At 37.7% G+C, this 14,105-nt stretch overlaps 1 protein-coding gene across 4 annotated transcripts in view; it reads left to right on the top strand.

The window, feature by feature from the left end:
- HOOK3 (hook microtubule tethering protein 3) overlaps positions 1 to 14,105 on the top strand; it is a 79,119-nt gene that overhangs the window by 50,203 nt on the left and 14,811 nt on the right. For all 4 annotated transcript variants that reach the window (XM_035894426.1, XM_009639000.2, XM_035894425.1 and 1 more), the window contains 6 exons: positions 1,840 to 1,927; positions 7,520 to 7,554; positions 8,367 to 8,449; positions 10,424 to 10,524; positions 12,848 to 12,952; positions 13,071 to 13,142. In XM_035894426.1, coding sequence (XP_035750319.1) covers positions 1,840 to 1,927; positions 7,520 to 7,554; positions 8,367 to 8,449; positions 10,424 to 10,524; positions 12,848 to 12,952; positions 13,071 to 13,142 — 484 coding nt within the window. The remainder of the gene's footprint in view (positions 1 to 1,839; positions 1,928 to 7,519; positions 7,555 to 8,366; positions 8,450 to 10,423; positions 10,525 to 12,847; positions 12,953 to 13,070; positions 13,143 to 14,105) is intronic.

Below are 14,105 nucleotides of genomic sequence, written 5' to 3'. Positions count from 1 at the left end.
TAATTAATATTTTTTTTTTTTTTTTTTTTTTTTACTGGAGGGGTTGCTGAACACTGGAATAGGTTGCCCACAGAGGTGGTCTCTATCCTTGGAGATAGTTAAAACCTAAAAGGACATATTCCTGGGCAACCTGCTTTAGCTGACCCTGCTACAGGTGTCCATGGGACCAGACAGCATGCATCTGAGCATGCTCAGGTAGCTGGCTGACACTGTTGTGAGGCTGCTTTCTATCTAAGTTTGAATGTGCTCTCCATCTAATCTTCCCATTCTTCCCCTTTGATTGGGGAAAGTTCATGAAGTCTGGGAAAAGGTAAATACTGCACTTGCCTTCAAGAAGGGCAAGAAAGAGAGTCCAGAGAACTACAGAGACTGGTCAGCCACAGCTCATTTTCTGGGAATTTCACAAAGCAAGTCCATCTGGAATCTGTTTCTAGCCACAAGAGGGACAAGAAAGTAATGGAGAAAGGCGAGCATGAATGTATTCAGGGTAAATCATACCTAAGTAATCCAGTTGTCTTGACAATGAGACGACTGCCTATGTGAAGAAGGGTGAAACAGTGGATGATACTTACCTTAGCTTTAGTAAAACCTTTGGCATAGTTTCCCATAGTATCCTTGTGTTCAGAATGATTAGATGTAGACTGAGTACATGGACAGTAGAGGTAGTGGAAGATTGGTTGGAAAGCTGGGCCTAAAGCCTGATCATCAGCAGTACAAAATCCAACTGGCGACTAGTTCTTCAGGCACCAATACCAGGACCAATGCTATTCATCACCTTTATTAACAACTTGACTGATGGGAGGGCCTATACTCTCAGCAAGTTTGGGAATGGTACCACATTAGGAGGAGTGATTGATATGCTGAAAGGGAGTCCAGAGAAATGAGCTGATGGGAGCATTGTCCCTGGCCAGTAGGCTGGGGAGCATCTCTGCTGCAAAAGCCCTGGGGTCCCAGTGGGCAGCAAGGGAGGATGTGTCAGCTGGGGACCTTGCAGCTGACCTGTGACCTGGGCTGTCCTCACCAGGGTGCAGGCCGTTAGTCTGGGAAAATGGTGTTTCACCTCTCATCAGTACTTATGAGATCACATGGGGACATAGCACATAATTTTGGATTCCCCAGTACAAGACAGACATGGATGTACAGGAGTAGAGCAGAATACTGCTAAGGTTAGGGACACTGGAACGTGTGATATGTGGGATAAGACTGAGAACTGGATTTGTTCAGGCCAAAGAAAAGGTGGCATAGAGGAGTTAATACTATGATCTACATCTCCCTGCTGGGCTGGACTCTCTCAGAGATTGACAGTGGAGGACAAGAGGCAACAGACATGATACGGCATATGGATCTGAGCTCTAGGAGAGAGGCCCACAGAGGTTGTCAAACCTCCGTCCTTAAGGGTGTTTAAACCTGGAATGGGTGTGGTTCCCAGCAGTCTGCTGGGATTTAAGGAGGAGGTTGGATTTAGACAACCTCTGGAGATCCCTTCCAGATCCTAGAGGCTTATAGGATTCTGTCACTGTGTAAAAGCAGTAGGGTAGTAGCTCTCGCACAGTAAAACTGACCATTAGAAATTTGTTTCTCTTCTGTCTATAGAAGTGACTTATTAATACATGCATTTGTGTTTTCTTGGAAGAGTATCAGAATGTTCTGGATGACTAGAGGCTATAATCTCTGGAACTGCTGTATGCTTTTAGCTACTGTTGTAATTTTCTGTGAATAAAATACAGTAGTGCATCTCTTATGTAGATGACATGAAAATGCTGGACACTAAAAATCTCAGGCTTCCTCTTGCAGTTCTTTGGCTTTTTTCTGAAAAACAAAATACTATCTCTTTCCTAGATTGGTAAATCAGAGACTTCTAGAAGTGCAGTCCCAGGTTGAAGAACTACAAAAATCTTTGCAGGATCAAGGTTCAAAAGCTGAGGATGTAAGTAGTAATGTACATCAAACTTACATTCAAGTAGTTACCATTTTCGAAACTTTCAATTTTTTGTAAAAAAAATATTAAAAAAATATGGAAATGGAGATTTCTGATAGTTTTACATATTTACTAGTATGGTCTTATCACTAAATTGTGCTTCTCTATATAGGATGTAAGGTGTAGTAAGACATTTGTCTAGAAGAGAAAACCATACTGTGTAGATAAGGTATCAAATATATTTTATTTGATTAATTGTGTCTGTTCTAATATTAAACTTAGTGTTAAAATTATTTAATTAGAATTGAGAGTTTTCCAGGTAATTAAGGAAATGTTAATCCTACATGTCTTAATAAAGTACCTGAAGTTACTTTTGGTTTAGTTTTCTTAAGTTTCTTAGTTTTCTTAAGGCCTTTCCTGCCAGTGGAGGCTGTGTAATTGTGGATGTAAATGTATGTTGCAATTCAAGAAGCCAGACAGGCCAAAACTAAAAAAAAAAAGTAAGTCAAAAATGAGGCCCTTAATATAATGTGGCATTTTCTGTTTCTGTATACAGAGTTAACTTTATTTTTAATGTAAGAATACACATTGTGGCAGAGTTAGTGTGGAAAACAACTTTCAGTCTTCCACTAAAAAATTGTTTGCCATCTCCTGTATTTGAGAGAAGAAGCTCCAGAAATTTCTTGAAAGCAGTGATTTGCTGGACTGTACATGCACAGTGTATGCTCACAATCTCTGTGTATTGTGTTGCTGATTGGCAACAAGTTGTAATGTGTTGCTTTCCATTTTTGTGGTTTTGTTTTAACTAATTTATATAAAGCAGTGAAAGTTTTTACTAGCAGCTTATTTTCATTTAAGAGTGTGTTTAATTTAGCTTATCCTTCTAACTTTCAGAATAAACTGTGTGAAAGTAAAACACCTAGTTGAGTTCAAATAAGATTATTTTCCTAAGTAACTTCGAATGCATTTTAGAATAGGTCTATAATATTATGTGATTCTGAGATATTCTTTGTTGTCTTGGTTATTGGCCGAAATCAGATTTTTCAGGGTGAACAAGAATATGAAGAAATTACTCTCAGATACTGAGTATTGTAAGTGATCACTGTCTAATTTATTGCAATTCTAATTGTGTCCCTTGCTGAGGCTTTGGTCTGGATAGTAATCTAGGACGTGTCTGCAGCTTGCTCACAGGACTGGTTGCAGCCGACGTAGGCATCATCCAAGATGGTTTTTTTTAACAGCAAAATGGCACCATCACAACACTGTGCTACAGCCTGCTGTGTCTACCAGGCAGCCCTTGTCAAATCAGAGCTGGCAAGCTCATGATGCAGTTGCTGCATTCCTGGCTTCTGTGTCGGTCTGACCATGCCAGTGGTGGTTTATAGGCACTAATCCCATGGCCTCTTTTGCTGAGTTTGGTATGTAGGTTTTCATTTACTCTTAAAGAAGCAAAAGAGAGAGTGTAGCCTCGGAGAAGTATTGAGGCGGCAAGAACCTCTGAAAGTATGGACACCTCATCCAATCTCCCACACAAAGCAGAGCAAACCTCAAAGTTAAACCCAGTGGTTCAAGTAGGTGGAATTTGTGCTGGGACCACCTGAGTTATCCTTAAGATATCCTTACACAAAGAGTGATTCTTCAGAAGCATGAGAAAAAGGATAAGGAGACACGTGGCATACACTTCACTGATGCATCATTTTCAGCATGTTTCTTTTGTTTTTCACTACTTTTCTGCAACAATGCACTGAAATCCACATTTTTGTTTACTTATACTGTAAATATGCTCAACCCAGAAAACTGAAGATCCTGTTTGTATTCAGTCCAGAAATACATGATGAGGGCTTGGGTGTTTGGGGTTTTTTTTGGGGGGGGGGGGTTGTTTGGTTTTGTTTTGTTTTTTTTTAAAGTTTTGCTTGTTTTCAAAGTTGAAGTAATTTTTAGGCTTGCCCAAAAGGTAGTAAAAGCACTATTCTAACCCAGGCAAGTATCATTACAATAATACATGCTGCTGGCCAAGGTCCACATGGGGAAGCAGTTTTGATTTTGTATTGAAGTGCAGTGGAATGCGGATGTTAGGAAGGTAACAGTGCCGTTAGGCCTGTAATGGGCACTGACACGTCCTCTTGGGATGCGTGATTAGTCCATCCTGGCTGTTGCCTTGCTAGCCAGGGAAAGGCCTCCTTACCTCAGTCTTCCAGACTACAGAATCAACTCAGACATGCCTAGTGTGGTCAGAATAGCAGGTTTGATTTATTGTCCTCCAGAATAAAGTGATCATGTGTAGGGCTGCTTGACAGGTACCCTGAACAGCTTTGACTACACCATTTGCATGCATGCCTTATTATCACTCTCTTTGGTCATCCTTGTTTTCCCTTTATCTGCCCTAATCCCTTTCTATGTAAACAACCTTATTTGCTTCTGCCCCACTGGACCTAGTCTTGCTAAATTGGTATCATGTCTGGTGTTTCTCATATTGTTACATACTCAGTCTTGGCCATATATGCTGTTACTGATGCAGTTACTAAGTCCTCCAGACCTGGCACTTCCCTAAAAGGTCCCCAAAACTCTTGTTACCTGTTCAGTTATCTGTGAAGTTCAATCACTTTTCTCATTTGGTGAAACACGGGAACGGGTTGCCCAGAGAGGCAGTAGATGCCCCATCCCTGGAAACATTCAAGGTCAGGTTGGATGGGGCTCTGAGCAACCTGATCCAGTTGAAAATGTCCCTGTTCATTTCAGGGGGGTTGGACTAGGTGACCTTTAAAAGTCCCTTCCAACCCAAACCATTCTATGATTACTCTCAGCATCTGTGAAATCTGACCATCCCTCATGGTGCTGTTTATAACTTTCGTCGTCTTCTCACAGCGTTAGCAGTCTGATTAAGCAATTCTCTCAAGTAATGTGCCATAATTTCCCTAGGTCTGCTAAATTAGCTTCACCTCAAGCTAGAGCCTAACCATCTGCCTGTGGCCTTAGCACACAGAACAAAACCAAACGTTGCCCTCAAAAAGGGGACAGACCTGTTCCTTTGGCTTGTTTAAGCATGAAGGACATTTCCAGAAAAAAGACTTTATTTCTGTAGTTTTTTTGATGTAAAAGAAAGACAGCAATTAAGTAGTGGGGAGGATACCTGTTTTCTAAAACCATACTATAATAAGTATTTTTTTCTGGTGTTTTTTGAGTGGAACTTACTAGCAGTGGGAGGAAAAAGCAAAACAGCGAGTGTGCATTTGCTGATTTTTACAGTTTTGTTATAGAAGTGCTCTTCTATTATGAACAGATAAAACATATGAATGAAGTTAATATAAAACTAGCTCAAAATTAGATAAAGCATTTTTTTAACTGGGATTTTTTTCATGAGACTAGTCTTCCTATAAGAGAACAACAATTATAGTAATTACTTGTTAGGAGCAGAGGATTTGGATATGTGGCTTTGAAGCTGACTGAGACTGCAAAAAAAAAAAGTAATGGTTGCCCACTTTTAGAGTAAGTTATTTGAATTTATCTGCCTTGCTACAGGTATATACAGGATCTCTGGGTGGCTAAAACCACACATTTTACCTTTTATTCTTTTTCCTGATCTTGTGGCTTGGGTAAATTACTCTGGGTAAACTCCGTCCTGCTTCTTTTAATTGTGTGTGCTGTTTATCATTGTCTGTTTCTTGCTTGTGAGAACATATGATCAGTCTAGATGGGAGAGGGGTTACTCCTACAACAATGCTGGTACTATGCAAATAATATATATGAAAATATACCAATGGAATCAACGTTGACAAGTAGTTGTGTCTGTTCCAAGCTAAAACCAAGTGTATTACACAGAACACAAAAGAAAAGCTGAGTTCCATTTTTATTTTCTTACCTTAGGAAAATGCTGCCAACTTCTCCCTTTCTTGTCCAAACCAACCATTAGTTACCTAAATGATCAGAGATACGTGATGGTGCCAGTTCAAATGCTTTGTGACCAAGAAAGACGCATACAAACATTTATTGTTGCAGGAAAGATGGTGTTGCTGCCATTGTTCAGAGGGCTGGAAAAGAAAAAACCCAAATGGTCAAAACCTGCAGATCCTTAGCTGCTACAAATTTATGACTCTGAAGTCCGTAGAGTCAAGCTCACTTGTTTTTATAGTGTGATAAAGCTGTCCACTTTGAAATAATGAAAAAGCATAACCCAGGAATGTGATCAAAGACAGTATTTTGAAGTATTTACACTATAACAAAGCTGTAAGATTTTTGGGTGCACAAGGTCTTTGTTGGCCAGGTGTCTAAACCTTTGTTGAAAGACCATTGCAGAAAAAGTAATGAAGTAATTTTGTTAATGATTTTATCTTCTATTTTAATAGCATTCTGGACCATCAGTCACATGCTAAACCTCCAATGTGATTGGTACTGCATAAATACAAACCAAAAAAGCATTTTCTGATTTGAATATTCTATGTTTTTCTTGTATTCAATCAGTGCGGCAGTAACACAATTCAGAATCACTCCACAAAAGCACTTGCAACTCTTAATTTTGATTGTGGCCTAATAGACCACATATTTTCTTCTGTTTTGTTACTTGTATGATTTTTGTTTTAAAATGACTTTCCAAAATAGCAGTTGCTCTCCTTTGAAATTCTGGTTTGAACACAATGATTTACAAATATGCTTCTTTACTATTTTTGTATTTTTGGTTTTAGTGATATGTTTTAGAAAATGTTACAGGATGAAACTGCTGATGAGAACAGAGGAGAAAAATGCGCATGTGTGAAAAAATGCATAGCTATAACTTTTTCTGTTCATGACTTTCTAAATAGTTTCTTCTGTTGGCTGCTGTTTTGCTTTATACTAATGTCATCTCTGTTTCTTGGCATGGGCTTCTGCTCAAGGCTATTGTGAGTATGGCTTTCTATTTACTTAACACTACTTTCAGTTTATAGACATTTATTGGGTTTATTTTTTTTTGACTCACTGTGTATGAAGTGAGTTTAAAATTAAAATAAAATTTACTTTGAAGCTTTTATTCAAAGAGCTTATCTAAATGTGATTTAACCAGAAAGTGGAACACTGTAAGTTGTATGATAATTTTTACGTGTCTGTAATCAGTAATAATGAGAAACAGAAAACGGGTAAAATTTCTTCCGTGCTCCAGTCAGAAACACTCTACTCCCTCTAGTTTCTATGGGGACAGGAATTTGCTTCAACTAATTTGCTACATGTCTTCATGCACATTGCATTGCAGCATTGGTAGGACAGCTCTTCTAGCAAATTCTGCTGCACTTTACAGTTTCAAGTTAATTTATTAAGTCTAATTAAAAAAATACTGAAGAAATAAAAACAACTGCCATAGAATTTTGTTGTTTATGGATCTTGCTTTTATTGATCTAGTTCTGGGAAAATATTTGTAAAGTTACAAAGCACTCCAATTTCAGGAAAGTCACACAGCTGTGGAGAGAAGGATTGCTACCACAGAGGATGGTTTTACAGCTGTGATCTAAAACTGAGTGAAGTAAAAAGTTGGATTTTGGTTAGAATGTCAAAATTACATGTTTTAAAATAATTTTGAAATTATATTACAGCTCTACAATATATTAAAATAAAATGTTTACCTTTCTATTTTAGTCAATTCTTCTGAAAAAGAAACTTGAAGAACATCTGTAAGTATTTTGTTTGCCTGTTTTATTTGCCATTTGAAATTAGGTGTTTTCCATGTGGTAAGGAAGGCAGGCAGTCATTAATCATGCATCTGGAAATTTCATGTACATCTGAGAGAAATTAGACAACACAGGAATGTTTGGGAGTCTGCTGTTCAGATACTATTTTCATCTCATAGAAAACCTTTGTTAATGCAGTAAGAGTCATGAAGGAACCATCATGTTGTCGTGGTTAGAAAACTTTGCTTAACACTGTGTAAATCTTTACTCGAGAAGTAAGTAATTTTGTTCTGAGGAAAGCATGTTAATATAAACAAAACTAATTTGTTTACTTTTTCGTATATATTATGGCATAAAAGGCAACATTTTAGAAAGTGTTATAATTTTGTTCTGCTATTTGTGTACCTCTTCTACTTCTCTAAAATGCAGAGCTGTTTGCATTTTGAGTGGCTTGCAAAAAAAAAGTAGTTTCTGTTGCCTTTGGGTTTTAGCCATTCTTTCTCACTGTAATCTCAAGTACAAGTATTCATTTTAGGCATGCATTGTACAACTAACTAAGTTCTAAATTAAGTTTATAATTACTGAGAATGAAGCTGCTTGTTGTTACGGTTCTCCATATACCATAATGTTTTTCAGCTTATTTAACAAAAGTTTCCACTGTGATGTTATCATTTGTCCTCGTGCCCCACAGCAAAAAGCAATTGTGCTCTCCGAAATATATCACTATCTGAGGACTTTTTGTATCCCTGAATGTTCATTCAAGCACAGTAATAAAGTTGGGAAAACAATATGTCCTCTTTTATGGTTTGTAACAGTGAGAAGCTCCATGAAGCTAACAATGAGCTACAGAAGAAACGAGCTATTATTGAGGATTTGGAACCAAGATGCAATAACAGTTGTGAGTTACCAATGTGCAGTCCATTTCTTTTCTTTGTAAAGTATTTCATGTGCAAGGTCTTTAATTATAATACCTATAGGAGATGCAGGATGAACAAAATTTACATTTTAAATTGCAGTGATACGTACGCTGTTAATTTCTGTGGAAGCTATGGTGACAAAAAGATGCTTCTAACACTTGAAATGCAGGGAATCACATTTTAGAGACCACCGTAGTAAGAAATTACAATGGCCGTAGAAATAGCAAGTCACTGTCAGACTTGTCATTGAACCTCAGCCTTTCAGAACTGTTATGTCTCCGAAGACCCCGATTTAGGAGATCCTTGCTGCCATCACCTATATATATTCCTTCAGCGTGTTTTCAGAACTATGTTATAATTTGAGAAGAGTTTTGGACACTGGTCAAAGAGAATGTAGGCTATATGTCATATTGCTCAGGTGGTGTCCAGAACCCAGCATCCAGTTGTTTTTTAATTAATGCTACTTTTTTCCTGAGCATTATTGAAGGAGGTAGATTGTTTTTTTTTCAAGCCTACTTATTATAGAACAAGGCAAAAGATTGCAACAAATGGCAGCTTTTTTGGTTTCTGCCGAAGTGATTTTATTCATAAGGAGATCGAGGAATATAGAAGTATCAGTTCAGTATTCATTACATTCTGTATGCAAAAAGAATTTTTGTTTGTTTTGAGCTAAAACTGCAGAATATGTTAAAATTCCACATCTTAGGAAATGTTAGAACACTTGGAAATGAGGTCCAGGGACTTCATGAGTAGCTGATAAGCACATAATCCTGTCATACTTGGTAAGCTTCAGCGTGAGCGTAATAGCAGTCTTCTGACTCGCCAGCTTCTAAACATGAGGGCATGTTGAGGGTTCTGTAGTTAGTTTACTGAAATTACAAGTTGCTTTTTAAAAATCTAGGTCTGAACTTCTGTCTTGGTAAAATAAAAAGTCATACCTTCTTTCTTTCCATGCTCAGGAAATGTGTGTGAATTATTTTTTCAGATTCTTTTAACTATCCTGGCTATGGCCAAAATGCTTGGGCATTGTACAGGAATCATGGCACATGTTAAAATGGATTCTTGCAATCTTGGAGACCATCTGCTGTTGGTCTTACTGATCAATGAAAATTTTACTTGGCCCTGTTACTGGCTTAGTGTTTTCCAAGTGCTTAGAGAGAAAACTGCAGAAAAAACATGAAAGAACATTTCAAAATGAGGCTGCAAAACAAATGGACTCAGGGTTGCCAATTATCTAACGTTGTCTGAGAACCAGACACCAATGTTATATGCGACTTGGTCCAGGATGATGCAATTGATTATTTTTCTTTTCTGAGATCTGAGAAGCTGTGTAGAAGAAGTATAAGCAACAGCGGCTTGACATTCTTATATCAGCACAGGAAAAGGCTGTGCAATGAAATTGTCCTACTGGTCTGCATTGCTGCTTAAGAAAACATGGGGGGGAAATTAAATTGAGTATATTTGTATCACGTGACAAGTCTGGTAAATTGTGTCCAGTGCTACAGTTTATCAGATTGGAGCAAGTGTTGTCCCTATTAAGAGTTATTCCTCTTACATAAAATAGGATAACTATTCTTTATCTGAGTTACAATACCAAGGTATTATGGAATCTGTAATTCATTAGTAAACTCATTGTTTGCATACATACATAAACTAAGCGTGTTTAGTAATGGGATTGATTTCAGATTCCATTTCTCTTTATTTTTTTGTAATTTTAAAAAAAAGCAAGATTTGTCTGCAAAACAGCCATCTCATGAGATTATATAGGAGTACACATTTCTAACGTGTTTCTGAGCTGTCCTGTAATTAAAACTATGGTATCTGCTACATCAGGTTTCTTATGTTAGCTTTTATTAACTTAAGTATATTCTAGCTGTGCCTTAAATGTCTGTTGAAAAACATTGAAGTAAAGATAATCATGTTATTTTCCAATGTGTGCATATCCTGACATAAAGCACTGAAAATTGAAGAATTACAAGAAGCTTTACGGAAAAAGGAGGAGGAAATGAAGCAAATGGAAGAACGATACAAAAAGTATTTGGAAAAGGCGAAAAGTGTAAGTATGTGTGTTCCATGGTAATGATCCCTCTCTGACAGACTGTGCTGCATGCAGGAACAAAAATAAAGGAGCTATTTGTATACACACTAGTAAGTAAAAGAGAAGGAAGGCCCAGTGAGTTCTCTGTATCTTCTTACTGTAACAGTACCTAATACTGATCAATTCTGCAGATTTTAGCCTGGTTTTGTGTTCATGGCTGTCCCCTTTTGCTACCTATACATAAGCCCTTCTGATGCCTCTGTATAAATGTATTTCCACTGCTACAGATTTTTGAGAATCATCCAGGCAAACCTTGATAAGCACGCTTTCATGTTGGCTGATGACCAGGAGAGGGTGTTAAACCCTTTCTAATGCTGCGATAACCTATTTCTTTGCAGAAATTCTCCTAGACTTCTGTCTCTGAGTGGCAAATGTATAGATCAGCTAAAGCAGGGTCCGTATTAGGGCTGGTGGTAGAGAAGTGACTGAAATAGCTGTGATGTATTTTAGAATTAGAAAATCACCCATCTAAACCAACTCCAGGGAAGGAAGCTCTGAGAGCAAAAATACTCTTTAATTGTCATTTGTGCTAGGACTTCTGGCACAGTTGTCATGAAGAGTTCTACCTCTTTGTACACACAAATATAGCTTAGTAACACCAAGTACACACACAGTTGGACCAACAAACTCTGGTTTTATCAGTTTGGCGGAGAGGGAAAAGGAAATTTGGGGTTCTTAGCTTCGCAGGTGGCTGGATCTGTTTATGTGTGTTTCTGGATGGTGTAGGCTTCTTGTGGTGCTCAGTCAGTAATGACTCTCATACCTGGAGCAGATAATTTTATATACTTTTTTCTAAATCTAGCTTTTAGCTACTTCACATTTCATCAGGTCCTAATTGCTCACATGGATTGCTTATTTTTGAGGGGCTCAGAATGTACAGGCAGAGGTAATTACATATGTGCCAGAGCCATCTTTACCGATTTAAATTTGGTTTTGCTTTCTTATTTCATCTTTTGCCCCTGATTTCTATTCATGTTCTGGTTTAGCTAACTGGTTTAGAAGCTGTTTTAATATGGACTCTCTTAATGATGCTTTTTGCAAGTAAAGTGATCTTTTTAACTGAACCACCTTTGAGAGCTGTTACATTTCTCTGATGACATTCAGCATTCTCTTCTTAAACCTCTACTACTTAATACATGCTTCTGTTGAGGAGTTAGCAAAGTCACGAATTCCTTTTTCAGTAAGATTTGTTTATTTGTACATACTGTGTCACTATAGGGTGTTCTATACAACAGTAGCATTAATTATTTTAGGTTAACTTTTTGTGATCTTATGAACTTCCTTTTTTTCCCCTTTTTTTTTTCCTTTTTTTTTTTTTTTGGTGAAGATAAGTACAGTCATTATAACTGTCCACTATAGAAACTGTATAGGTCTAATATGTATTTTCTTAGGAACATAGTATGCTTTTATGGATCTTCCTTCATGAGTACCATTCAGTAAAAATGACTTACTAAAATTTAAGCACTGTTTTATTTCAGCATCTGATTCTGAAATGGTTAGAAAGAAAAGATGTGAAGTCTTTTTCTATATACCCAGATGTTGTTAATAAATTTTAAGCTATTTTCTATTAAAGGCTTAGGGATCTAGGCATTTTGCTGGATTTGTTCTTGATTTAGCTCTGTGTTTGCTAGCACTGATGCTACCTGTGATGGATGCCACATACGAACATAACCAGGTGTCCCTTCATCTTATTAGCAACATAATGATCATGCATGTGCCACAGAATGCTTCTTGGCTTAACAGGGCTGTCTAGAAATGACAGCACTTGGTACCCCAGCTGGGTGAATCGTGGCATCTTTCCAAAGCAGTCCTTAAGTAGGAGGAATTGACAGGTAGGTAAACCTTAGCTATAAGGAGAGAAGCCTTTGAGAAAATGTTTCTACTGGTGTGGCCCCTAGGTGGTGCAGCTAGGAGTAGGAACTGCACATGTGAGTCTGGGATACTGAACGCCTCTGGTGTCATTTTTTCCTATTGGTAGGTTTGTTTCACAGTCCTGTAAAAGAGAGACCAGTTCAGATGCTCTAACATATTATGGCTGATATTAAGAGGCAGAGCCTCTGTCATGCTGGCTGTCAAGATTGTTTTACAGGAGTCAGCATCTTAAAACTGCTTATCATCTCTGTGTTTCACATTTTGGAGCATCATTTCTTACCACTGATGTGTTTTGTGTCACTTTTTTATTTCTTAGGCTGACTTAAAAGGTTGTAATTCCTTGATGTTTTTCCCTTCAATTAGATTGCTTTTGCAGGATTTAATTAAAAACACTGTTTCTCTCTTACAGGTTATCCGCACCCTAGATCCTAAGCAGAACCAGGGTGCAGCTCCTGAGATTCAGGCTCTGAAAAATCAGTTGCAGGAGCGTGACAGAATGTTTCATTCACTGGAGGTAGTAATCCACATGTTTCCTGGTAGATGCACATTTCCTTACTGTTTTTTAGGTATAGACTAATACTTGTATTATACTATGGTTTTAAATGTATGCTTTTTTGATGTTTGTTTTACAGAAGGAATACGAAAAAACGAAAAGTCAAAGAGAAATGGAAGAGAAATTTATTGTTAGTGCCTGGTACAATATGGTAAGAATCTTCCAAACTTGTAACAGTATTCATTCATTTACAGTTTTTTTTTGTTTGTTTGAAAAGCATTTTCCAACACACAGACACAGAAACAGGTACTTTTTAATGATTTCAAGCTATCACTATATAAGAGTATGTTCCTACGATAACTTTGGGGGAAATGAAGAAGAATGTGTTTGTTATTTTCAAGTTTTAAATCCAGAAATGGCACTTTCTAGAGGGAAGGATGCTTCAGATTACGATTTTGTAATCCAAGCCCTTCAGTTATACTGACTTAGAGTGTCCAGATTTGCTTTCTTCTTTGATTCTCCACTCTTCAATCTTCTGTTTTTTTCTAATGAAGGAGCACAAGAAAAGCAGTACTTGCTGCAGTAAGTACTCTGAGAAACAACCCCTCTAACTTGGGTGCAAGCTTAGCCCCGTGCAAAGGGTGAGCACAGGAGCAATGCCCTCACTTAAATTATTCAAGCCATAAGGAAGTGATCTATGCAGTCATACAGTTTTTGCTGAGCCTGTATGCTGGGAGAATTTTCACCTTCGTCAAATGTGTTCAAGGTTTCTCTTTGGCAGAGTGTGGCTGCATTGAAACTGCTCTTCAGATAGAAAGAATCCCTGGCCTGTGTAACATTCATGTTTCATTCTGCTTCATCACAGAGTTCAAATTTCTCCTCTCTTGTCTTCCCTTGTAAGAGTTTCCTTCTTGCTCTTCTATGTTCTTGTTATGTCCATGAATAGTAAGCTAAAAATGGTACTTACGCAGAGTGTTTCAATCCTCTAAAGACTGAAGGCTTTTTCAAGTGACTAGTGTCTTTGACCATCTTGTAACATTAGTCCCACTGATAAGCAGAAGACAAGCCTGAGCTAAGAGCTGCGGTTCAATAGCCTGTCATAAACACTAAGATGAGCACTGATAGCTTGGTCTGTGCCTTTCTCTAATTAGCCTCTGCTTTTATATGCAACTAC

Source organism: Egretta garzetta, unplaced genomic scaffold (genome assembly GCF_000687185.1).
Source record: "Egretta garzetta isolate BGI_Z169 unplaced genomic scaffold, ASM68718v1 scaffold585, whole genome shotgun sequence".
Taxonomy (NCBI): Eukaryota; Metazoa; Chordata; class Aves; order Pelecaniformes; family Ardeidae; genus Egretta; species Egretta garzetta.
This window is presented reverse-complemented; position numbering and strand designations above follow the sequence as displayed.